The 26,326-nt window shown below is 40.2% G+C and overlaps 2 protein-coding genes across 2 annotated transcripts; one reads left to right on the plus strand and one right to left on the minus strand.

Moving 5' to 3' along the window:
- The first annotated feature begins 1,573 nt into the window (after window positions 1–1,573).
- zbtb43 (zinc finger and BTB domain containing 43) lies at window positions 1,574–4,128 on the plus strand. Its single transcript, XM_078549924.1, has one exon. The coding sequence runs from the start codon at window positions 1,575–1,577 to the stop codon at window positions 3,009–3,011; it is 1,437 nt and encodes a 478-aa protein (XP_078406050.1). The 5' UTR covers window position 1,574; the 3' UTR covers window positions 3,012–4,128.
- Window positions 3,809–20,795, minus strand: cfap144 (cilia and flagella associated protein 144). Its single transcript, XM_078549925.1, has 5 exons — window positions 20,660–20,795; window positions 17,468–17,527; window positions 17,245–17,348; window positions 15,358–15,474; window positions 3,809–3,969 (listed from the first exon to the last, which is right to left on the minus strand). Exons 1-4 carry the CDS (start codon window positions 20,787–20,789, stop codon window positions 15,373–15,375), a joined length of 396 nt encoding a protein of 131 aa, XP_078406051.1. The 5' UTR covers window positions 20,790–20,795; the 3' UTR covers window positions 3,809–3,969; window positions 15,358–15,372.
- Window positions 20,796–26,326: the final 5,531 nt, after the last annotated feature.

The following is a 26,326-nucleotide window of genomic DNA, read 5'->3' on the forward strand; positions in this document are numbered from 1 at the left end:
CACCATTTAATAAGATCGTGGCTGATCTGATAGTAACCTCAAATCTGCATCCCACCTGTCCCTGATAACCTATCACCCTCTTGCCTACCAAGAATCTATCCACCTCTGCCTTAAGGATATTCAAAGACTCTGCTTCCACCACCTTTTCAGGAAGACAGTTCCAAAGACTCAGGACCCCCTGAGTTAAAAAATTTCACCTCACCTCTTGTTTAAAACGGCGACCCCTTATTTTTAAACAGTGACCCATAGTTCTAAATTCTTCCACAAGCGGAAACATGCTCTCCACATCCGCCCTGTCAACGCCCTTCAGGATCTTATACGTTTCAGTCAAGTCGCCTCCTACTCTTCTAAGCTCCAGTGGATACAAGCCTAGCCTGTCCAATCTTTCCTCATAAGACAGCTCACCCATTCCAGGTATTAGTCTGGTAAACCTTCTCAGAACTGCTTCCAACGCATTTACATCCTTCCTTAAATAAAGAAGACCAGTACTGTACACAGTACTCCAAATGTGGCCTCACTAGCGCTCTGTACAACTGAAGCCTACTTTTGTATTCAATGCCCCTCACAATAAATGATAACATTCTATTAACTTTCCTAATTACTTGCTGTACCTTCATACTAACCTTTTGTGATTCATGCACTAGGACACCCAGACCCCTCTGCACCTCAGAGCCCTGCAATCTCTCACCATTTAGATAATATGCTTCTCTTTTATTCTTCCTGCCAAAATGGACGATTTCACATTTTTCCACATTATCCTCCATTTGTTTAACTCAGGTTCAGTTTGATATTATTGAGTGTTAAGATGAATCGTGTAGACAAATATATAAGTGCTATAAAGTTCATAGTTTCAGTGGAACTCTGTGATATTCAGTGCTCCCAATTTTTAAACGTGAACAACTCTGATTTAAAAACTAAAAACAGCACTGAGCTGCACCAGTAACAGAAACAAATGGAAATGATTACTTCAGCAATCGTCTGATACAGCTTTGTACTCATTTCATTTTTGCCTCCAAACCTAGGGATTAGTGTAAGTTTCATAGTAATATCAACATGTGGACAGGGCTTTGTAAGACGGGAATGTGGTTTACACTCATTTGATTCTACATTGTGTGTGTGGACGGATCATAACTCTTTCCATTTGTTAAGAGTTTCCCTGTTGTTGAGTATTGTTGTCTTTATTTCTACAAGTGAACTATAACTACAGATGTTTTCAATGTTTAAGTGCATTATATAATTTATTTCTGCTTTTTCTCCCTCGTGAAGTCCTTTCCCCCCCTTTACCTATCATCTCTATCACTATAAAATGTTTGCAATAGGAGGAAGTCAACACAAATATGGTTTTCAAAGCTCAGGAAAGATTTAAATTGTAGGCTCTTGGCTTTGATTTGTGCTTCTAATGATATATGGCTTTATTTCTGAACTTCAGCTTGAGAGCAAATAATAGATTTAAACAAATAGTTCCTGAGGCTAAGAGCGATACATTTTTCAGAATGACTTTTTGATTGTCAGCATTACATTAGCATTTTCCAAAATATTTTAACATATTTATTGTCTTATGTTTTGAACAGCACATGCTTTCATCCATGATGGAGCTAGCAACTAATATTTTTCATGTGGAGTTCCCAAATTTTACGAATACTCTACTACAGAAGTTAAACCAACAGCGTCAAGAGGGTCAGTTATGTGACATTGCTATTCAAGTCCAGGGCCATTTATTCAGGGCCCATAGGGCTGTCCTCGCTGCCACTTCACCTTATTTTTGTGATCAGGTACTACTGAAGAATAGTAATCGAATCCTTCTACCCGATGTAATGAATCCAAAGGCGTTTGAAAATGTTTTGTTGTTTTGCTACACAGGAAAACTTGTACTGCCAGCCACTGACATTGTCAGTTACCTAACAGTGGCGAGCTTTCTTCAAATGTGGCATGTTGTAGATAAGTGTACAGAACTTTTAAAGGTGTGTCCAGCCGTTCATTATCAGAAGTCTAATCACTTGAATGACCATCAGTCACCCAGCAGCAGCAATTTTAATGGTTCAGTAGAACCTTCAGAACTTGGAGCTGTGGCGCAACCCGAGTTCCATAAAAGCATGAATGGGGATTCAAAGGCTGAGGAAAATGGTGAAGAGAGTCCCAAAGAGGATGACATGTCACCACCCCAATTAATGGATCATGACAACCTTCCTAGCAATTCTTCTGGGGAACATGATCATTTAAGTGCAGAAATGAACAGCCAGGATGGTGAAGAAGGAGCAAGTGATACTACAGAGTACCCATACGCCAGGCCGATCTACAGTCAACCTAGTATAATGCCTCACAAACGGTGGGTGTATGTGAAACAGGAAAAATTTGAACAGGATTATGGTGATGGAACGACTCGCCCTACTGCTGAGGAGCAACGTGTCTCTGAATCAGAAAATATTACTCAGGCTGAACCAGTAATCCAATCTTCTAGCATCGATGACAGCTTTAATATTGTCGCTGCCAAAACGCAGGAGGTATTTAAAGAAGGTCACGAGCACAGTTCTTATGATGAACAGGTTGATTACTATGGTTCATCATTGGATGAATTTTCAGCTGATCGAGGCGATGTAAATGTCACTGGGCATCATCAGGACCCTTTAACAGCTGCTGAAATGCAGGTGAATCGGTTGCCAGGGTATGGCACTGAACCTGAACTAGGAACGGGTGTCAGTGAAAAGACTTCTCAGTCTGGCTTCACAGCTGTTGTTTACAAACTTTACCCTTGTCAATGTGGCAAAAACTTTACTCACAAGAGTCAGCGAGATCGACATATGAGCATGCATCTTGGTCTTCGGCCTTATGGCTGTGGTGTTTGTGGTAAGAAATTTAAAATGAAGCACCATCTTGTTGGCCACATGAAGATCCACACTGGCATTAAACCATATGAGTGCCACATCTGCGGTAAGAAATTTATGTGGCGAGACAGTTTCCATCGTCATGTGACGTCATGCACTAAGCTGTATCAGGTACCTGATGTCCGTTGACAGAACCTGTGAGCCAACTGGCTCAGTGAAATTATATATGGTACTTGATGTAGTGAAGATGTTTAAGTGCTTTTGACTCATTCAGTGGTATTCTCATATCCAGTAGAAAATCAACGGTCTCAGTAGTGACGGCCTGGCAGTCTGTTAGAGATGCGTTGGTGCCATGACAACACTTATTTAACCAAAACCATTTTCCAGTAGTGTTACACTTAAATATTGCACAATTATGTGACTCTTGGTGAACTGAAATGAAGAGTTGAGCCTTACAAATATATTAAAATGAATGGAAAGAAGGAAAAGCAAAACCAAGAATAGACTTTGCTCATGTGTTGTAAGCCCCATTTGCACACCAATACTGTTGCGTTTAGACTGAAGAGTGTTATGTGTAGAAATGCTGTTCAACTCACAAAGACAATTCTGTGTAACAGAGAGGTTGAGGTAGCAGTTTAAAGTGATTTTACTTTTAATCACTTGCACGAAAACCAAAAGTGAAAATCATCTACAATCATTTGATCTTGCAGAGAGCCAGTGCAGACACGACAGGCTGAATAGCCTGCTCTGTGCTGTAATCATTGTATGATTTTAGGCTGAAAAGGGCATTTTAGTGGCAGTTTCATTTAAATTGCTGTGATCTTGAGCCTGATTCTCAAAAACATTATATTTGGATCTCGAGGATTAACAGTTAGGTCGACTTTTGGTGTTAATTGGCTCCAAATGTTTTTTGTATAAATAGGCTACAGGTCAGTTTGCAAAAGACTTAGAAATGCAAATTACAACAGTCATTCAAACATCTGAAATCTTTCTGCCAGACTTTTTATTTGAGATGTTGGACAATGAGAACAGTAGTTCAGGAAAATTTTTGAGTAACATTGGAATATTTGACACATTTAATAATTTTTCTTGGTAGCTTTGCTGTGCGCGCTACAAACTTGTCTCAGTTGATACCGGCCTTGAATAACTAAGTGTGCAGGAAGTTGAGAATAACAAAGGTAGTTAGTGTTTTTTTTTATTTACATACTGTATATATTTGCAGTTATTTTATCTTAGGCAGAGTAAATGTTGAGAACAAGTATTAGATAATGATTGAATTATCAGCCAGTCTTATTGATGGTTTATCCAGTTATCTACTGGATAAGCAAAAGAAAATAGAATATTACTCATAACAGACTTGAAACCGTGACACAATAATAAGGCAATGCCTTTGGGAGGAAAAGGGATGGGAGAAATTTTTTTTTATTCATTGGATGTGGCCAGCATTCATTGCCTGTCCCTAATTGTCTTTGTTCAGAGGGCACCTGGAGTCACATGTAGGCCAGAACAGGTAAGGATGGCAGATAAGGACATTAGTGAACCAGATGAGTTTTTACAACAATCGACGATGGTTTCATGGTCATCATTAGACTTTTAATTCCAGATTTTTATTGATTCCACTATCTTCCGTGGCAGGATTTGAACCCGGGTGCCCAGAGCAGTACCCTGGGTCTCTGGGTTACTAGTCCAGTGACAATACCACTACACCATCGCCTTCCCCTCAACTAATAAGAAAGAAGATTCCTTTCCAGCAACTCCAAAACCTAAAGTGCAGCATTCATTGGGACAGCTTTATGGTCCCATCAATAGATATTTAATAGTTTGCAAATGTGCATAGGAAATTATCTGAAGTTAATTGTTTCCTTGAAAATGGCTTTTTGAATACGACACATCCATTCCAATTTTTCCGTTATTATAATTAGATAATAGGACTAAAGGGAGCCTGGGAATGAAATACTTTGGAATTTTAGACTACCCCTTTCAAAAAAAGCCTGCAAACAGTTGAATTGTTCATTTGCAATAATTGTAGCAATAGTTTAGCTATAACCCGCCTTGACTCTGATTAATGTAAATTGTAGCAAATGTAGCGAGGCCCCTTTAAATGCACGCTTTTTTGTTGGTGAGCATGGCCTTATTGCTGCTGCAAAGAAGCCTGTAATATTTTTTGTAGCAAGTCTATTCAATAATTAGGATCATCTTGCATTAATAATTAGGATAACAATGCATTAATAATCATGATTCTATTACATTAATAATCAGAAACCTATTGTATCAATAATGAAGATCCCTTTACATCAACGCTCAGAGTCCCAATATATTCTTAATGTAATAGAATTCCGATTTTTAATCAGGATGTAATTACATTAAATACCCTGTTCTTATTGCATTAATAATCAGCAGCCCACAACTTTCGTAACCCCCCAAATTTTCACTCTGGGGTCGTACAAAGTCTGAGGCATTAAAATGGGGTCATACTTGGAAAAAGTTTGGGAAGCAGGTTGTTTAGCTCCAAAATGAGACACCTGTTGATGGGAATTTGAAACCAGGTGGTAATCTGACATTGATGGATCAGCCAGACTGATTCATTGGTAGAATGTGGAGGGCCATGTGTGTCACTGGGGGCTGGTTAACATTGACCTAGCTAGACAAGCAGCAGCAAGCTTCCCAGTTGCATAATTTTAGACATTTCAAAATTTAGGAATATTCTAATACAATTTGAAGGTCTCTAAGATTCTCTAGACTTGGAATATCCTGATACACGTTTGAAGGTCTCTAACTTTAGGATAAAAGCAAAATACTGCAGATGCTGGAAATCCGAAACAAAAACAGAAAATGCTGGAAAAACTCAGGTCTAACAGCATCTGTGGAGAGAAAAACAAAGTTAATGTTTTGAGTCCATATGACTCTTCTGAGCTCTGAAGAAGAATCATACGGATTCGAAACGTTAACTCTGTTTTTCTCTCCACAGATGCCATTAGACCTGCTGAGTATTTCCGGCATTTTCTTTTTTTGTCTTTAACTTTAGGCTAGGTTCTCCAGGCTTAGTTAAGTAGAGCGTGCCTTAAGTTCCTGCTCATTATCAAGAATCTAAACAGATTTTTTTTTTAAAAAAAAATCCTTTGTTAATCTCATTTAACATCTTAAGCGAATGTGAACTTGAAGGTGAAATAGATACAAAGTGTAAATTTTAAACTTATCATAGATTTTTAACTGGACATAAACTTGGCATTGCATATTTGCTGCCCAGTGGAGAAAGCACCTAACTTTTACATGCAGTGATTTCCATGGATCTGAAAATCGGGTGGTTTCTCTAACAGGTGACCAGTCCACAATGCCGGTTTTATGTCCGGGCAGTAAGTTTAAAATCTACTCCATTGTGATTAATTCATGGGCTGCCTTTCAGTCTCAGGATAATGATACTTTTAAATGTTGATTTCTGTAAATACATGTATAGGGATTGAATAAAGGATTAGTGATGTGAATGACCATTGATATAGTCTCCAGTACCAGCAGGATTTATCAAAATGTCATGCACAATTTGATTGGTGGACACTGGAGTGAGGGAGAAAGGATCTGTTTGTGCCTTGACAATTAGAGAGACTGAAGTATTGTTTCATCTTTGCATTTGTTTCATCTTCCATTGAATGTCCCTTCTGGTATCTAGTCAATTCCGGAATAAAGCAAAGGGTACACCATAATGAGCTACAGGCCTGCCAACTTTATTTGAACTTATTTGACACCCTCTTCACTGTAATCCAGTGTAAGAACCTCACAGACCTGCATGACTTAATTCTTAAAAACAGAACCCTGAGAACAAAACACCCAAGACATTTTATACCGCTAGACCAGTATTTTTTTTAAATCAACACCAGTCTATTTGCAGAGCAAAGATTGACAGCTTATAGTTGATTTATCTATTTTAATAATCCATATGTGAACAATAAATGAGTCCAGCAATGATTTAAAAAGCACCATTTTTAAAAAAAATGCAGTCCTAAAGGATACTAGATTTTTGGTGTCAGTAGTATGCAGCTAAGTGATTTTTAAAATTATGAGACTGACTTCTATTTTAAACAGGTTTCCATTAGACCTGTTCAAACCTATTTTTATAATCACTCACTTGCTGTTATTGTTCACTGTAAAATTCCAGCAGATTGTCTTTACGTCGGTTTGATTGTTAAAAAGCACTCACTTGATTTTATATAAATTTTGCATATTTAACGAGTCACCCCAGTACTTCCTGTCCTGCAATATGCTGTCTCCACAGACTGAATGGCAGTAAGTGCATCAAGAGCAGAGAGGTGGGATATGAGTAGTTATTTTGGCGGAGCGAACTTGCACTTGCTCCAGATAGTCTGCTCCACATTTGAAACTTTAATGATTCTATGTGAATGTATTACATGTAACTAAACTGTTTTGAAATTAACAGCCTGCCATTTATTATGGTAACCTGTACCCAATTGCACAAAGCTAATTTTGTCCAGTTCTCATCCTCATTTGATTTATGGTCTGTTCGCTTCCGCCATCTTTTTGAGGATTTTTCACGACAGTAGGAATGAAACTTGATTCCCCTTCTCTCAAACAGATCCATGTATTCCCCATTCCTGAAACAAATTTGTTGCTTTCGCTGATCACAGTATGTTACCATTCTATACTGGTTTTGCACATATATCAAGTGACATTGATGTCATCATCAAGGGATATATTAATGGAGCAATACCTGTATGTAGTATGACAAATAATATTGGAAGAAACTGGTTTGGAAGTACTATAAGTAACATGGAACAATATGAGTGACTACATTTCAACTAAAACTTTTTAACACCCCTTAAAATCAGTATTTTAAATCCACAACTATTCCAGCACTTCCCATTATTAACCATTTTCATCCTTATTTGAAATAATCTAAATTAAATGTGTTAAAGGTGGTAAGTAAATGTGCACTGATTATTTTATTAGATTACAGAGTTTTAGTTTATCAGATTTTGAAATTGATAGTTTATTATATCATAGAATAATATAAATTGATTTTAGACTTTTTATATATAATAAAAATGACACATTAAAACAGTTATTGTTTTTCAAGGCATAAGTGACCAGATACTAACAAAAGAATTTATATTGCAGAAACATATAAAAACATAATTTGAAGCAGTTAATTGGTGAAATACAGTAGTTGTTGCAATAATAACATGCTCATCTTTGAGAGGCATTCTCATATTACTATAACTTCAAAAATGTGACCTTTTCTGTGATAAATATTCAGTATAACTCCATACAGTGAGTTTCCAAAAGATATCTGGTCTATGTAAAGGCTATTCCATAAAACTATACTGTATGTTAAATTGTAATGCTACCAAATATCAGATGTAAACGTTTCAAGTGCTAGCTACAACAGATTTTAGGTTGTGTGAAATGGTATTTACTGTAGGTATTTTGATGCCAAGTGGAATTCCAATGAATTTAATGAGTTCCTCTCTATTGCACATCACTAGTTTGTCAGGTTTTCCATTGTGTTAAAGTATTGTTATTTATGTGTCAACACAGCTAAGCTTTGAATGTCATAAGTTCAGATATCCACGAACAGTACCATGCACATTTCTGGTGCTGGGCTTGGGTCATTATGAATGACTAAGGGAATAAACCGTGATGCCTAATCAAGGTACTGTGTAGAGTAATAAGCTCAGAATATACTGTTGCGTGTTTGTTTCCTGGGTACTGTGCTATGTGTGAGAATATATCACAAAACAATGGAGACTGAATATAAGGTGGTAAATTTGGCTTTTTGAAAAATGCACCTTTCGTTCTAGGACCTGATTCTTTATTTTGATTAGCTGTTACAAAATGTAAATACACACAGCCTCAACTTGAATAAATAAATGGCATTTTTCGTTTAACTTCAAAGTTCAATTAACAAAAATGTGATTCTTGTACATTTTATCAATATGATGAACAAGATCATCTGAATTTTTTTTTGCTTTCTGTGGCATCATGTTATTAATTAGTAATGTTTTTATAATTGGCCTTCAAAATACATTGTTTCCTTGGTAGTTTTTTTTCTATATATGAATCAGTAATGATGCTCCTAATTTAGAACATGTTATAGAAGCTGAGGATTAAGTTAATATTTTGCCTTTGAAAAACCTATTTTGTCAGGTAGAGCAAAGTCCTCGGCTAATGAATTCCTTCCTTTGGAATACAAAAATTCAAAAATTTTTAGCAAGAGATTCCTAGTTACATAATTTAAGCCAATTGCAAAAAGCATAAAGAAGCTATAAAAGACATCTTGTCATTTGACCTTTCTAGCAAACAGTGTAGCAAAGGTTGCAATTTTCTTTGGGATGTTGCAGTTCTCCAGTTCCAGTATGTATCAGAAAGTGTTCAAAAAGACATATCAAATTGATATTGTGTTCTATTCTGGTTTAAAAATCAAGTGGGTCACTACATGATTTTTTTATGTTAGTTTAACCTATGTGGGTTAGGTTTTTGAATATAAAAGATCACTATCTTTCTGAGCAATTGATATCAAAGTTGTTTATTAACTGTTAAATCACAAGTGTTCATGTTTTGTCCAATGTTATTTAAAAAGTGCTGTCAATGTGAATTTACAATGAAACTAACCACAGTAATGTCAGCTATTATGTGAATCTATTTTTTCTCCTTGTGGTTTAAACTACTCTTTCCATTCTAATAAGTATACAGTATATGGCTTGTTTATTTCAATTGCCAATGCTGTGGTTATTAACTTCTTCTCATAGAAGAAAACTGTGACTGTTTGTATAACTACATATAGTAAAATAAATGTAAACTGACTCAGATAATCTGCTTTCTGTTTTTTTTTCCAAAGCAGTAGGACTCCTTGCATGTAATGAGGTGCACTTAAAATTGATTTTCTTTTGTTTGGGTTTGTGATGAGTGAGTACACAAATGTTAAATGCATAAATAGCAATAGTTACTTTTATTAAAGTCTTGAAATTAGTCTGCATGCCTTCTGTCCATCTTACTATATAACACCTATGCAGCAACTCTGTGATGCAGACACTATTGAACATGTTAAGGTTTTTTTTGGATTATCTCATGGTTTAGATTATTATTTTCATATGAAATGTGCTATCCGTTGACAAACTACATATTTCTGTCCATGTCCAAGCTGTAAATGTCCACTGCAGTCCACAGCAGAATAAATCCTGACATTTACTGTTGATCAAATCAAGTGATACCAGTTCTCTTCAACTATAGCAATTAATGTGACGTTTGTATATATTAAAGAGTAGCCAGTGTTCCAAGGCACTAAAACTTCCAGGTTGAGATTACATAATGTTGACCCCTTTCATCACGCTGCAGACTTCTGCATGTGAAGCATAAGCAAATGGAGTCTGTGACACAAATTAAAATCTCATTTATTTTACATCTGCTATTTTGTATTGCAAGGAACTTTATGTCTGACCTACGCATGTTTGTGCTGGGCCTTGCCCAAAGCATGCCTTTATATGTCCTTGCTTCAGACAGTTTGAGAGGTGTAACACTTACTGACACTTTTTTTAAAATAAAAAAAAATTTTTTGGATATGGCCATCACTCGCAAGGCCATCCCTAATTTTCCTTGAGAAGGAGCTGCTTTCTTGAACTGCTGTAGTCCATCTGGTGAAGGTATTCCCACAAAGCTGTTAGGTAGGGAATTCCAGGATTTTGATGCATCAACATTGAAAGAATGGTGATTAATGTCCAATGTCAGGATGGTGTGTGACTTGGAGTTAGGGTGTTCCTATCCACCTACTCCCCTTGTTCTTCTCAGTGATGGAGGTTGCAGGTGAGAGGTGCTGTCAAAGAAGCCTTAGTGAGTTGTTGCAGTGTATCCTGTAGATAATGCACACTGCAGCCACAATGCATTGGCGGTGGCAGAAGTGGATATACAGCTTGAATACGCAACAACAAATTCCAAATATCAAGATTGCTTCTTTGCATTCATGCACTTTTTGTCACTAAGGCTTAAAGTGGGGCATGCCAGAAATAAAAACCTATTTATGATCTTATCAAGTTGCAGGGAGGAAGGCTAATTTCCTTAAGCCCAGTGTAAATGCAGCAAGGCTCCTTTATTTGAATCCACTGCAGTATAACACTTTGGTTATTCGGACAATGAGCTTGGGATTGATGCTATATAAATTGAGAACTTTGTTCTGTTCTCTGCTCTTACCACTATACATTGCTTAAACTACTGCAACAGTGCAGCTATGTGCTAATTTAGTAAAATTAGTCTATTTCTCATAGCTTTTAGCTGATATCTGCTACACAGCTGTGAGTGGAATATTATTTTATTTTTCACTTGATTGAATGGGGAGTGTCATCTACTATCCCTGGGCTGGCTGAACCAAAAAGAAGAATGACAAGGAAAGGCTGAATGTGCTGGATTGGACTATTTTAAGGTGATAAGTGGAGTTATTTTTCTGCCGGCTTATTGTTAAAAGTATAAAAATCTGGTGTAACAACAGGACAAAACTTCGCAAGCACCGACAGATATTCCATCTTTTTCTTTCCACAAAATATGGAAGGAATTCATTTCATACTCATTGTGTTAATGTCATGCTGTAAGAAAGTGGTTTCTCATATTGGGGTTCATTCCATTGAGATTTTCCAGAGGGTCTGCCAAATAATGTGAAAGTGTGGGGGCAGGAGCAGAGTGTGTCGGCGTTGTGCAGCACAGAATGGTCTGGCTGTCTTGTCTCGGTCAGGAGCATGCGTGGAGGACACTGAGAGTCCCAAGGAAGAAAATAACTTTTCTGAAAAGTATTATTAAAACACACCTTATATGCAGCATGTTCATATTACATGTATTATATGGTGTTACCACTTACATTGTGGGGTGGGGGAGGGGGGTGGTGCATGTTTATAATCCATTTGAAAACGTCTTTAACTAAAAAAGGCTGAGACCTACTGCTGTAAGATGTATCTGTTCTACAAGAAAATTCCACACTAATAGGCAGACATAAATGGAGGCCAGGTTTAATATTTAACATTTCCCAAGTTTGTTCATTGAGATACTTTACAGTGATGGAGTTCTTGGATACAAAAGTCCAAACTTAAACTGTCTTAAGTATGAAGCAGTTGCCAGTAACTATACATTAATAAAATATAGGTGTTTGAAATGATTATAGCCTCAGTAACTTTTATATGGAAAAGAGTAAAAGCTTTAAATGTGGCAAGTTTTTTTTTGATGACATCAATCCAGAAGGGGTTTTCATTTATATAACATTAGGTTTGAGCCAAGCAAAGGTTGGAAGTATTAATTCATTGGAAACATCTGCAAATCACAAGATGTTCAGTTATGGAAACCAGTTTTAGGCAATGACTCCAATAAATGATTTTAATAGTTGAGATGGGGTATAGGAAACATGGATGTAGAAGCCAGTGGAAGGAGTGAGGGGGCAGAAAGAACAAAAGGAAAGGTCTATGACAGGTTGCAGGGCAGGGGGGAATTAAATAAGTGTTTCATGATGTAACAGCCAAAGAGAGTGGTGAGTTTTCTTTTATTCTTTCTCGGAGTGTGGGCTTCACAGCTAGGCCAGCATTTATTGCCCTGGAGAAGGTGGTGGTGAGCCGTCTTCTTGAGTCACTGCAGGCCATTTGGTGTGGGTTTAGCCACAGTGCTGTGAGGAAGGGAGTTCCAGGATTTTGACCCAGTGACAATGAAGGAACGACAATATAGTTCCAAGTCAGGATAGTGTGTGCCTTGGAGGGGAACTTGCAGGTGGTGGTGTTCCCATAGCAAAGAAACAAAGATAGTGCCCAATTGAGGCGTGAATGGCTACATAAAATCCATCTGAATGCAACATGAAGGCATAAAGAAAAAAATCAAGACAAGACCTACCCAGCAAAACAAAGGAAAAAACACTTAGAACAAGTTGAAGGCAGAGAATATGATCTAAAGTTGTTGAACTCAATATTGAGTCCAGAAGGCTGTGGTGTACCGAGTTGAAAGATAAGGTGCTCTTCCTCGAGCTTGCATTGAGCTTCACTGGAATACTTTAGCAGGCCATGGACAGAAAGATCAGAGTGGGAACAATGTGGAGAATTAAAATGACAAGCACCCAGGAGCTTGGGGTCATGCTTGCGGATTGAGTGGAAATGTTCCATAAAGCGGTTACCCAGTCTGCATTTGGTCTCCCCAATGTAGAGGAGACCACGTAAAAGTGAATACAGTGTACTAAATTGAAAGAAGTACAAGTAAATCACTGGTTCATTGGAAGGAGTTTTGGGCCTTGGAGATTGAGAAGGGAGGTGAAAGGGCAGGTGTGCATCTCCTGCGCTTGCATGGAAAGGTACCGTAGGGAATGGAAGGGGGTATTGGGGGTGACTGAGGAGTGAACTAGGGTGTCACAGAGGGAACGGTCCCTTCAGAATGCTGATGGGAGGGCAGGGGATGATGTGTTTGATGATGGCATCACACTGGAGTTGGTGGAAATGGCAGATGACGATCCGTTGAATACAGAGGCTGGTGGTGGAAGACTAGGACAAGGGCACCCCTATCTGGTTCTGGGAGGGAGGAGGATGGTGAGAGCAGAAGTGCATGAAATGGATCGCACACATTGGAGTGCCCTGTCAGCCATGTCTGGTGGGAATCCCAGGCATAATATAGTCACCACTTTAAATTCCTACATTCTATCCGTCTATTTATGTTTCCATTCTAAATTTCTATGCCCACATTTTATAACGGAAACTGCCTATGTAAACTTGCCCCATTGTAATTACACTTCCTGGGATGGGAAATCCTGTTTGAGAAATTTATTAAAGTTTTTTGAGGATGTAACTAATAGGGTAGATAAAGGGGAACCAGTAGACGTAGTATCCCTGGACTTCCAAAAGGCATTCGATAAGGTGTCATACAAAAGGTTAATAGGCAAAATATGGGCTCATGGAGGTGGGGGTAATAGTTTAGCATGGATAGAGGGTTGGTTAACAGAGAAAGCAAAGAGTGGGCAAAATGGGACTTTTTCAAGTTGGCAGGTAGTGAATAGTGGAGGGCTACAAGGAGCAGTGCTGGGGCCCCACCTATTTACAATCTATTAATGACTTAGATGAAGAGACAGAGAGTAATGTATCAACGTTTGCTGATGATACCAGGCTAGGTGGGAAGGTAAGTTTTGGAGAGGACACAGACAGACTGCAAAAGAGATATAGACAGGTTAAGTGAATGGGCAGGATGGCAGGTGGAGTATAATGTAGGGAAATGTGAAGTTATTGATTTGGTCATAAGAATGGAAAAGCAGAATATTTTTTAAAAGGTGTGATACTTGGAAGTGTTGATGTTCGAAGAGACTTAGGTGTGTTTGTACAAGGAATACAGAAAGTTAACATACAGGTGCAGCAAGCAATTAGGAAGGCAAATGGCATGTTGGTCTTTATTGCAATGGGATTGGAGTACAAAAGTAAAAGAACCTTACTACTGTTGTACAGGGTTTTGGTAAGACCACATCTGGAATACTGCACTGTGTGTAGTTTTGGTCTCCACATTTAAGAAAGGACATACTTGCATTTGAGGCGGTACAATGAAGATTCACTAAATTGGTCCCTGGAATGAGGAGGGGGTTGTGCTATGATGAGAGGAGGGTAAATAAATTGAGTTTATGTTCTCTAGAGTTTAGGAGAATGAGAGGTGATCTCACTGAAACCTACAAAATTCTGAAGTGGCTTGATAGGGTAGACGGTGAAAGATTGTTTCTGCTGGTCAGGGAGTCTAAAACATGGGGGCACAGGACTGAGATGAGGAGAAATCAAAGGGTTGTGAATATTTTGAATTCACCACCCCAGAGGGTTGTGGATGCTCCATCAGTGAATACATTTAAGGCTGGAATAGACAGATTTTGAGTATTGCAAGGAATTACAGGAAATGGGGAGCATGCATGAAAATGGAGTTAGAGACCAAGATCAGCTCTGATCGCACTGAATGGCGGAGCAGGCTCAACGGGCCATATGGTCCCCTCCTGCTCCTATTTCTTGTGTGTTGTGCAACACCACAGAGGTAGATGTAATTACAGGCCAGGAGCTGAGGCTGAACAATGAAATGGTGTGAGTTTCCCCCAGCTTCAACGATCCATCAACAGCAGCCCCTATCAAGATTCCACTTATTGCAGCTTTTAAAATTATTTAAATTAGAAAGTTGTGAGACACCCATGTTTGGAGAGCTTTAAGCATCTCAAAGCCCATTCTATACAAGAATGCATCTGTAAGAAGTATTTTTTGTATTTGTATTATGTTCTTAAGGAACATCACCCTAAAATTAAATTCTAAATTTGTTTCATGCAAACTAAAGTACTACATTCCACCAAGGGTTACATTCACTCAGCGTAGCCATGGCAACTTATAAATTGTTAATAAAACTTTTTTTCCCAGTTGTTCGGCACGATGTATACTTTATTCTTCCCTAATGTGCAAGGTTACATTTATCTTGCTGCTTATTTCTAAGTACATGGCTTCCCTTCTCCTATAATCACCAACGTTTGAGTAGATAAGGTAAAATGGCAAACAACATTGATACAAACCTAATACCATTTTTCCTAGTTATTTTCTTTTCGATGGGAGGACTGTGCCATGAATTTCGTAATTTCATTACTACGACGATGAAAATTCAGTCTCCGATCCTTCAGATCTGTGCCTACCTATAGGAGAAATTGATATTTTAACTGATTGTACTGGGTATCAAAAAATTTGCATCTTGTCAATGTGTTCCAACTAAAGAAAAAAAATTTCCAAAACTATTAAGGTCATTTAATGTGTTTTATAAATTTCATGCTTTATGATTGTTAGCTGTACAGAAGAAAATGCCTGAGTCTATTATTCAGAACTCGGGTGATGAATAATGTTTAACGTAGATCATGAGCTAAAGCTAACTTGGTCAATTTGTACTATTTGTATCATAACATATTTGAAGATGTGAAGAGACATTGGTTCAGCGTCTCATCAATCTCAGCCATGCTACTGGGGCTATACTGAGCAACTTCCCAAAAGAGAGAAAGCTAAGCTGGTCTCCCCAGCACCCACACCAGAGTATAATTAGCATGTGTTCAGGAGCAATTTGCCTGTCATTAGCATGGAGACTGGGGTGACTGGAGAGGGGATGTGGGGGCGCGAAGGATGCAATAAATGTTAACGTAAATTATGTTTGCCTGATTTCAAATACGATTGTTTTCTGCTGTGTGAAATGTCTTTAGGTGAAATTAGTCAACGGATTAATGTTTACAGAAAACAAATGCTTGAATAAATTATTTCCTGAGATTATACCTTTAACATCTTGCTCAGAATAGACCATTTGATGCGCAACCAGTATATCATTCTTGACCTGATGTGGATTTCTGAATTGCAGGCAGTCATGGCTAGGAACGTCCTCCGGGAAACAAGGACTATAAATTGGGTTAGTAATGTTTGAAACAAATCTTGATAATGAAGCTATTAATTTGTGAATGTTTAGAACTATTTTAATTTCAGCAATTTAAGTGATTTTAAATGTCTATTTTCGACTAGATGGTAGGTTTATCAGTACTTCTCATACTCGTGCTTTTTTTTAATATCTATCGAATTATTTCCTTTACATTTTACCTACTGCCCTATTTTTCTGTGGGAACATTGCAGAGAGGGACCATAACAGGCTTTTATATTTTTACTTTTTGTTTGTTTATGAGATGCAGACAATGTTGCCAAGGCTAGCATTTATTGCCCATTCCCAGTGACCCTTGAGAAGGTGATGGTGAGCTGCCTTCTTGAACCGTGGTGGTCCATGTAGTGAAGATAGTCCCACAGTGCTGTTGGGGAAGGAGTTCCAGGCTTTTGACCCAGCGACAGTGAAGGAACAGTAATTTATTTGCCAAGTCAGGATGGTGATGTGTCTTGGAGGGGAACTTGCAGGTGTTGACGTTCCCTTGCGTCTACTGCCCTTGTTCTTTTTAGGTGGTAAAGATGGCAGGTTTGGCAGATGCTGTCGAAGAAGCCTTGTTAAGTTGCTGCAGTGCATCTTGTAGGTCGTGCATTCTGCAGTCAAGGTGCACCAGTGATGGAGGAAGTGAATGTCTAAGGTGGTGAATGGGGTGCCTATCAATTTCTGTCTGCCCTAGTTGGTGATCTGATTTTCAATCTGGCCTTGCATCGAGCATCTTAAAACTGGTCTTTCCAAAAATAGTGGATCACAAACGAGAAACCCACAACATAACTGGGGTACAAAATAACAGATTGTGTCAAGAACTGACTTACAATTCACAAATCAGTTGCATGAAACTTGATTATTCTCCATTTAGAGAATTGGTATTCTCCACTTTTTTGGCCTCGTGTGAAAATGCCTCATTATAAATTGCAAATTCCTTTATTTTCCACTCAATCTGCTTTCTCTTGATAGAATTTTACCCTCAAGTGTTTTTTAGGGGTTTTCAGGTCCTTACCAATGGAGTAGTTATCCAGCCAATCTCCTGCGCTTCTGTTTGTGGAAATGTGTATTTCATCCTTGGTTCCAAAAAACTACGCCAGAGTATTTTTGCTAAATCCTCTAAAAACAGAAATAAATATATAGATACCATCTTCAGATTTAATCATACAAAATAACTTTTGCACAACATGGGAAAATCCTACATTAAATGTTAGGCCAAATAAATGATGGGTACATACGGTCCTCCTCGCCATCCATGTCTAAGCTGTGGACATTAGGTTTTCCTGTTATACAGTGAACTGTTGAGAAAATAAATGCAGGGCACACATTTAGCCAGTAATTGCCTACAAGTTATTTAAAATTAATATTCCCTCCCCAATAAAACATTTGATGCTTCAAGCATCATTTGTAAAAGAGCCTGTCCTTAAATCAGATTTCCTGTCCTTTTAAGAGAGTCGTCTTCCTTATAAAAGCAATGAATGAAAAGACATTTTCAATAATTTTTTTCCCCTAATTTCACTACTATGCTGTCCAAGATGATGTTTTCTCTTGAACAGTTTGCTGCCTCATATTTTTGGCACTTTGACCTGAATTCTTAGTATAAATTTCCTAAAGTATAGGTGTAAGCCAGCTGTCACCTTGAAAGGTTTCATTGTGTTACAGGCCATTCTACATTGCAACCACTGTTCTGAGCAATAATGAGTGGCCCATTGAATTTTTCTTTAACCTTTTGGAAATTGTGCCAATGGGTTCTGTAAAAGCTAAAATGATCACAGTAAGATTATTCAAAAAGAAGCAGAATTCACTGAATCAATTACAGACACTGAGGGGTTGGCTGTAGCACAGGGGTTCATCTTCTCATGGTTATTTGTGCTCACTGGAGAAAAACCAGGAAAGCTGTGCACTACAAACATGTTCTTTCTCTGGGAGAATGCCAGCACAAAGTTGTCTTCTATGTAGCCAATGCGAAAATACATCTAACAACAGTAATTATCACCCCTAGCCAATAATTGTTGCATGATTAGACAGGATTGCTCAAGAGAATCCAATTGGTCAAGATAAATGGTTGACCATTTAGGACTGAGACGAGCAGAAACTTTTTCACCCCAAAGGTTTGAATCTTTGGAATTCTCAACCCCGGGGGCTGTGAATGCTCAGCTGTTGAGTATATTTGAGACAGATATCTGGATACTAAGGGAATTAAGGAATGTAGAGATAATGCAGGAAACTCTTTCGAGTTATCAACAGTCACAGATTGCAACTCTTTTGAGTACAATCACAGTTCTTGGTTTCCGGGAGTGGGACATGAACCCACAACCCTCTGATTCAAAGGCGAGGGTGCTATGAACTGAGCCACAGCTGACACCTCCAAGATAATGCAGGAAGATGGAGTTCAGGTAGAAGATTGGTCATGATGTTATTGAATAACATTGCAGGCTTGAAAGGCTGATTGGTTCCTATTTCTTAGTTCGCCTGGTGTCAACCTAAATGATGAGGTCTGGCAAGTGATTCAAATGCAAGTGATATTTTAGCTGAATGCAATCCTTCCCCAACCACACACAAATACATACACAATCTATCAGGCTCATTTCCACATTGGGAAATCCCCACAGTATGCTTTGTTCCCCTCACACCACCCTCTCTCCGCACCCCCCCCCCCCCCACCCCCCACACCCCCCCAAAAAACACATAACAGAACAACTCAGGAAACAAACTGATTATGGAATTCAGATCGCCGTGCAGTTGCACCAGGAAGTCAATGACTGTGTTGGGGAATGTTCATCCCCACAAAGCCACCACCAAGCATGATCGAGTTGTTAACCAATCATTTCAATTTCAGACCTGATCTGCAGATTTTTTCTCAATATCTCAAACTTTGCATTGCTTGGATGAACTGAGACTGTTATAACTGCAAAGAAGATATATTTTATTTGACACTTCTTCTGCCTCTGTTGTCTGAATGAGAAGATTGTTTACATAATACATCTTCTATTTCTCTTTTAAAGCCGACTATAAGTTGTCTGTCTTGCTTCCTCGCTTGGTGTGGAGAGCTGTCTGTTCCTTTAGTTTTTTTTCCAATGCTCAATAAGGGGCCTAACCCAAAACTTTGAAGTGTCTGTTCTTTCCACAGTGTCAGCTGTGGTTCAGTGGGTAGTACCGTTGCCTCTGGGTCATAAGGTCCCACTCCAGGGCTTCGGCACAAAAATCAAAGCTGTTGCCCCAGTGCAGTACCGAGGGACTGCTGCACTGTCAGAGCTGCTGTCTTTTGGATGAAACATTAAACTGAAGCCCTAGTTGCCTGTTAATCTGGATGTAAAAGATCCTATGATCCTATGGCACAATTTCGAAGAGTAGGGGAGTTATCCCCAGTGTCCTGGCCGATATTTACCCCTCAATCAACATCGCAATGAAACAGATTATCAAGTCTATTACATACCTGTTTGTGGGAGTTTGCTGTGTGAAAATTAGCTGCCGTGTTTCCTACATAACAACAGTGACTACGTTTCAAAAAGTACTTCGTTGGCTGTAAAGTGCTTTGAAACATCCAGTGGTTGTGAAAAGCCCGACCAACCCTGTTGTAAATTTTAAAAATTCATTCACAGGATGTGGGTGTTGCTGGCAAGACGGGTGTTTACCGCCCGCCACAAACTATCATTGCAGAGGTGAATGTGAATAACTTTCCTGAACACAACTGTGTGGCTTGCCATGTCATTTCAATGGGCAGGTAAGAGTCTGGGTTGGGGAAGATGGTGGCATTGTGGTAATGCCCCGTGGACTAGTAATCCAGCGGCCCAGGCTAATGCTGCGGGTCACAGGTTCAAACCCCACCACAGCAGCTAGTGGCATTTAGATTCAATTAATAGATCTGGAATTGAAAGCACCATGAAACTATCATTGATTGTCATTAAAAAACCCATCTGGTTCACCAATGTCCTTTTAGGCAAGGAAATCTGCCAAACTCTACAGGTGACTCCAGCAAGGACAATTAGGAAGGGTAAGAAATGTTGGCCTTGAAACAATGAAGAAAAAAGAAGTCAACCACATTGCTGTGGGGCTGGATTCACATATCGGCCAGACCTGGGCATTCCTGACATTGAAGGACCTTCGTGAAACTGATGGGTTTTTCGGACAATCAATAGGTACAAAGTCACCATTACTGATAGGAGGTTTTTTTGAAGAAAAATAACAATTGCATTTAAATTCTGCAGCTGCTGTAGGGGGATTTGAACTCCTGTCCCAGGCGACTGCCTCAAGTTAACAGCCGCTCTGCTACCGTTTCGTATTCATTTTTCACTTGAATTCCACGCATTGGGATGTTCTTGGAATCTGCCAATGGGTTCGTAGCGTGTTTCCTATCCTATCCTATCCTATCCAAGAGGCTAGCTCACTCCGGAAGAGCTGTGACAACGACTGACCGATGATGCACTTACATTTGGTGCGGGGGTTGATGTTGAAAGTGGTGTGCAGCTTCTGGGTGCGCAACTCCTTCCTGATCGTCTCACGATCGATTGCCAGTTGATGCACCAAGTCCTTTGGTGCCTTCTCGACTGGTTTCGCCATTCCGCTCTTCCCTGCGTCTGGCTGCAGAAGCTCTCCCCGAATGAACATTTGTTACATCGTTGCCCAGGCAACCGACGCAAGCAACACAAACACACGTGGGGACGTCGCAAACCCCGCCCGCCCGTCCGTCAGACTCACTTCAATTCGAGCCGCAGCATTTCAAGCTGAACTAATCCTCGCTTCGTTTTTCCAGACTGGTTTGTAACTGGTGGCAGATGCAAAACGGAAACGTTAGCGGACGGAAATGTGCTTTAAAACCGTCCACGCTGCCAGAAATATATACAGTGAAAAAATAGAAGGAATGATCAGAGATTTGGGAATCTCCAAGTTAAAAGGGAATTATGAATATTCTCATTCTATGGCAAACTGCCCCTGGCAGCGGAGATGGGTTTTTTTTGTTGGGGGGGGTGGGGGGGTGGAAAGAACACGAATTATGGATTCAGAAATATTGTTTATTTTCACCATTTGTTATATTTATTTGATATAATAATTTTGCATTTTCAAGTTTTGCCATTTGTTTTTGCTTCACGTTGGACGCTCAGGCCAGTTCGAGAACCACCGTTCTTGTCATGTCCCCATCTCTCTCTTAATCCGACCGTACTCCCGTACCGTTCAGACAGCTGAAATACTCCAGTCCACAGCTTCAGTGTCCAGATCCTGGAACAAAGTCCAAAGTTGTCCAAAAGTCGCCTCTGGTTAAAAGGAATACTTGGCTGAGAATTCTAGGAATCACTGAACCAGTAATGAACAAGTTTTTTTTTAAAAAAATTTTAAAATAGAAAACTTTCCCGAGCAACAAGAATTAGCCTCTAATTGACCTGGCTAATTATAGCAGTTACCCAGAGAGAGAGAGAGCACCGGATCGGATTTCAGTTCTGGCCATGTTAGATTTTATGACCATGGAAGGACGTGAAAGGTCAGATAAACAGGAATTGGAAAACATTGTGGATTACAATATACAACATGTTGTCGTCCTGTAATGACTTTCTCCTGATTACCATGAAGGATGACATGGGGATCTGCTAGTGTGTAAAGATAAGAATATAATCAACAATGAGAAAGGGTGATCAGATATTAATTCAGTTGATCTCCAAAAGTAAGGAAAAATCAATAATCTTGTAAATGTTTTGAGTGGGGAATTATATTAACTCAAAAGTAAAATAAGATCTTGCTCAATATTTTAATCCTGGTGAACTTTCTGGATTAAAGCTCTAATTTAACACTCAGCAAATTTAGAATAAGTTTTTAATTAATTTAGCAATAAATCTAACACTTATAGAATTGTTTCAAAACATTTTGATGTAAATGCAATTCATGGTAAGTGCAATTTTTTTTTTAAATCCCGTGGGTCTGTTCTGTGTCATGTCCCATCCCATCTGTGCCCCTTGAGCATGAAGTTTGTCGGGGAGGTGGTTGTGAGTGGTAATGTCATCGGCTAGTAATCCAGAGGCCCAGGCTAATTCTCAGGGGTTCGAATCCTGCTTGCAGCAGGTGGCGGAATTTTAATTCAGTTCATAAATCTGGAATTAAAAAGTTGGTGTAAAAACCCAGTTGTATCAAACCACAATGAAGCCTAACAGGATTTCAACTGGTTAACAGCAAGCCCGGCTCTGTCGACCTTGTACAGTGTTCCTTACATCTGGGGGCTTGTGCCAAAATTTGGAAAGCTGTCTCACAGGCTAGTCAAGCAGCAATCTTCAGCCTGACAGATATCTCAACAGATAGCGTCCCGGGCACCACCACTGGGTATGTCCACCAGAGGTGTTGGCACAGTGGTGTGCAGTCGGGACAGCTAAGCCCTAGGAGTTGTCCATATCGACTGCAGACCATATGGCGACAAACATGTATTACCACCTCCCATCGCCCCTCAGCTCCTCCATGTTGAGCACCACTTGAAAGGATCACTGAGGATGGCAAAGGCACAAAAGGGACTTCATCGTCTGTCACCAAGTGGCTCAGTAGCATCACTACTGAACCGAGCTGGCCACTTCCTAAAGGACATAACTGCTAGACTGGGTCTGTGGCAGGGGGTGAGGGAAACATTATGTCCTCACCGATCTGCCTGTTGCAGATCCATGACAGTGACCATCGCAAGTCCTTGTGGAGACAAAGTTCCATCTTCACATTGAGGATACCCTCCATCGTGTTGTGTGGCACTATCACCGTGATTAATGGGGTAGATTTTGATAAGATCTGGCAACTCAAAACTGGGCATCCATGAGGCGCTGTGGGCCATCAGCAGCAGCAGAATTATATACAACCACAATCTGAAACCTCATGGCCCTGCATATCCCCCACTCTACCATTATCGCCACGGCAGGGAATCAACCCTGGTTCAATGAAGAGAGAAGGAGGGCATTCCAGGAACAGCACCGGGCATACCTAAAAATGAGGAGTCGACCTGGTGAAGCTATAACACAGGACCACTTGCATGCCAAACAGCAGAAGTAGCAGGTGATAGACAGGGCTAAGCGATCCCACAACCAACGGATCAGATCTAAGCTCTGCAGTCCTGCCACATCCAGTTGTGAATGCTGGTGGACAATTAAACAACTAACTGGGGGAGGAGGCTCCATGAATATCCCCATCCTCAATGATGGGGGAATCCCAGCACATCAGTGCAAAAGACAAGGCTGAAGCGTTTGCAACAATCTTCAGCCAGAAGTGCCGAGTGAATGATCCATCTCGACCTCCTCTGGAGGTCCCCAGTATGACAGATGCCAGTCTTCAGTCAATTCGATTCACTCCAGGTGATATATAGAAATGGCTGAAGGCACTGGATTCTGCAAAGGCTATGGGTGGGCCCTGACAATATTCTAGCAATACTACTAAAGACTTGTGCTCCAGAATGAGCTGTACCATTAGCCAAGCTGTTCCAGTACAGCTACAACACTGTCATCTATGCGGCAATGTGGAAAACTGCCCAGCTTTGTCCTGTCCACAAAAAGTCCTAATCCAACTGGGCCAATTACCACCCCATCAGTCTACTCTCAACCATCAGTAAATTGATGGAAGGGGGTCATTGACAATGCTATCAAGTGGCACTCAGCACTAACCTGCTCACTGATACCCAGTTTGGGTTCTTCCAGGGGCATTCAGCTCCTGACCCAATTACAGCCTTAGTTCAAACATGGACAAAAGAGCTGAACTCTAGAGGTGAGGTGAGAGTGACTGCCCTTGACATCATGGCTGCATTTGACCGAGTGTGGCATCAAGGAGCCCTAGTGAAACTGAAGTCAATGGGAATCAGGGAAAACTCTCCACTGCTTGGAGTCATACCTAGCACAAAGGAAGATGGTTGTGATTGTTGGAGGCCAATTACCTCAATCCCAGGCCATCACTCCAGGAGCTCCTCAGGGTAGTATCCTAGGTCCAACCATCTTCAGCTGCTTCATCAATGACCTTCCTTCCATCATAAGGTCAGAAGGGTGGATATTTGCTGATGATTGTACAATGTTCAATGCCATTCACAACCCTCAGATACTGAAGCAGTCCATGTCCATATGCAGCAAGACCTGGACAATATTCAGGCTTCGGCTGATATGTGACAAGTAACATTCATGCCACACAAGTACCAGGCAATGATCACCTCCAATAAGGGAGAATCTAACCATCTCCCCTTGACATTCAATGGCATTACCATCGCTAAATCCCCCACTATGAACATGCTGAGGGTTACCATTGACCAGAAACTCAACTGGACCAACCACATGAATACCGTAGCTACAAGAGCAGATCAGAGGCTAGGAATTCTCTGAGTGACTCCTCAAAGCCTGCCCAGTACCTACAAGGCACAGGTTAGGAGTGTTGTGGAATACTCTCCACTTACCTGGATGAGTGCAGCTCCTACAACACTCAAGAAGCTCGACACCATCCAGGACAAAGCAGCCTGCTTGATTGGCACATCATCCAACACCTTCAACATCCACTTCCTCCACCACTGATGCACAGTGGCAGCAGTGTGTACCATCTTCAAGATGCACTGTAACAACTCACCAAGGCTCCTTCAACAGCAACTTCCAAACCCACGACCTGTACCGACTCAAAAGGCATGGGCAGCAGCTGCATGGGAACAAGTTTCCCTCCAAGCCACTCACCACCCTGACTTGGAACTATATCATTGTTCCTTCACTGTCGCTGGGACAAAATCCTGGAACTCCCTCCCTAACAGCACTGTGGGTGTATCTACCCCCACTTGGACCGCAGTGGTACAAGAAGGTGGCTCATCACCACCTTCTCAAGGGTAATTCGGGATGGGCAATATAAATTCTGGCCTAGCCAGGGATGCCCACATTCCATGAAAGAAGTAAAACAAAACCCTCTTCCATGATTGGAATTGGCCAGTACAGCAGCCAATTAAACAACTTTTCCACTCTGTGGAGTCCTACTACACAGCTCCACACTGTTTATGCAGGAACATGGAAAAATCCACCAACTAGAGTTCCCGACCTTCCTGGAATTGGGGTTTCTGCTCCCCGGCACTGCCTGCAGTAGCCTAACAGATTCAGCAGTTTAAATTTTCTACTGCAGTGCACCCCTGTCCAACACTTGGCCCCACCTCACCTTGGCTTCCTGGCATCATTTGCTGCTGTTAGAGGACAAAGCATTGTGTTGTGTGGAAGATAGGAATGATAAACACACCAAACCGTTGAGCGCAGGAGATTTGGATGCACGCTGGGCAGCAGGCAGGGCATCCAAGAGGGGAATGCCTTGCAGATAAGAAGAAAGTGAGAGATAAAAGATATCTGCTTTAGATATTCTTGAGTACAGTGACACTCGTCATTACCATAAGCGTTCTGAGTGTCCTCTGTTCTGAAATGTGCCCATACCCCCAAAATTGAGTTTTGTTTAAGCATAGCCAAGATGTTACAAAGGGCCTCCTTGTAATCAAGACTGGATATTGCATCTTTCGCATGGACCATCACATATTTCTCCAATCTTTCCAAATGTGGACTGAGGAATCCTTGGGAAAGCTAGGCCTGATACAAATCATAAAGCTACATTATTTCACAGACTGCAAATGAACATTCAGAGGAACAGCCAAAGCAGATTCCAAAATCTTACATAGCTCAATCATACTTCTGTTTCCATGAGCTGACATTTGTTTCTGGTATGATTGTTCCTTTCAGATTATTCTTCACTGCAAAGGCTGACCTCAAACATTTTTACTTTCCAGTTCCAGGCCTCTAGCCTTAAGTTGCAATCCCTTGTTTAAAACTTCGCTCTGCCCACACATGGGCTTTTATGTTGTTTGTTAGTTCTGACCTCGGGAGACAGATTATGTAAGAATTCAGATGAATGCACTTGTCCTTCCATGGACATATTCTATTATCAATTATTTGCTTAACTGGAGTTGAATGTAGCAGTATGAATGATTGCAATCTGTAACTACGTGGTTTGTTTTCCGGACTTCTTAAAATCACCCTGCACTCACACGACATACTTAAGAACTTCCCTACACCTAAAGCTATGTTTTGAGATCAGACTGGTTTTGCCCAGAACTTCGTAGGTAATACTTCACCCTTTTCACAAAAGTA

The sequence above is a fragment of the Cetorhinus maximus genome, chromosome 10 (assembly GCF_964194155.1).
Source record: "Cetorhinus maximus chromosome 10, sCetMax3.hap1.1, whole genome shotgun sequence".
Taxonomy (NCBI): Eukaryota; Metazoa; Chordata; class Chondrichthyes; order Lamniformes; family Cetorhinidae; genus Cetorhinus; species Cetorhinus maximus.

Coding starts and splice junctions, on each gene's coding strand:
- zbtb43 (XM_078549924.1), top strand. CDS start 1,575: ATGCTTTCATCCATGATGGAGCTAGCAACTAATATTTTTCATGTGGAG.
- cfap144 (XM_078549925.1), bottom strand. CDS start 20,789: ATGGCGAAACCAGTCGAGAAGGCACCAAAGGACTTGGTGCATCAACTG. Junction 17,528..20,659: donor CATCAACCCCCGCACCAAAT/GTAAGTGCATCA, acceptor TTTTCTCAACAG/TTCACTGTATAACAGGAAAA. Junction 17,349..17,467: donor CATGGATGGCGAGGAGGACC/GTATGTACCCAT, acceptor TTCTGTTTTTAG/AGGATTTAGCAAAAATACTC.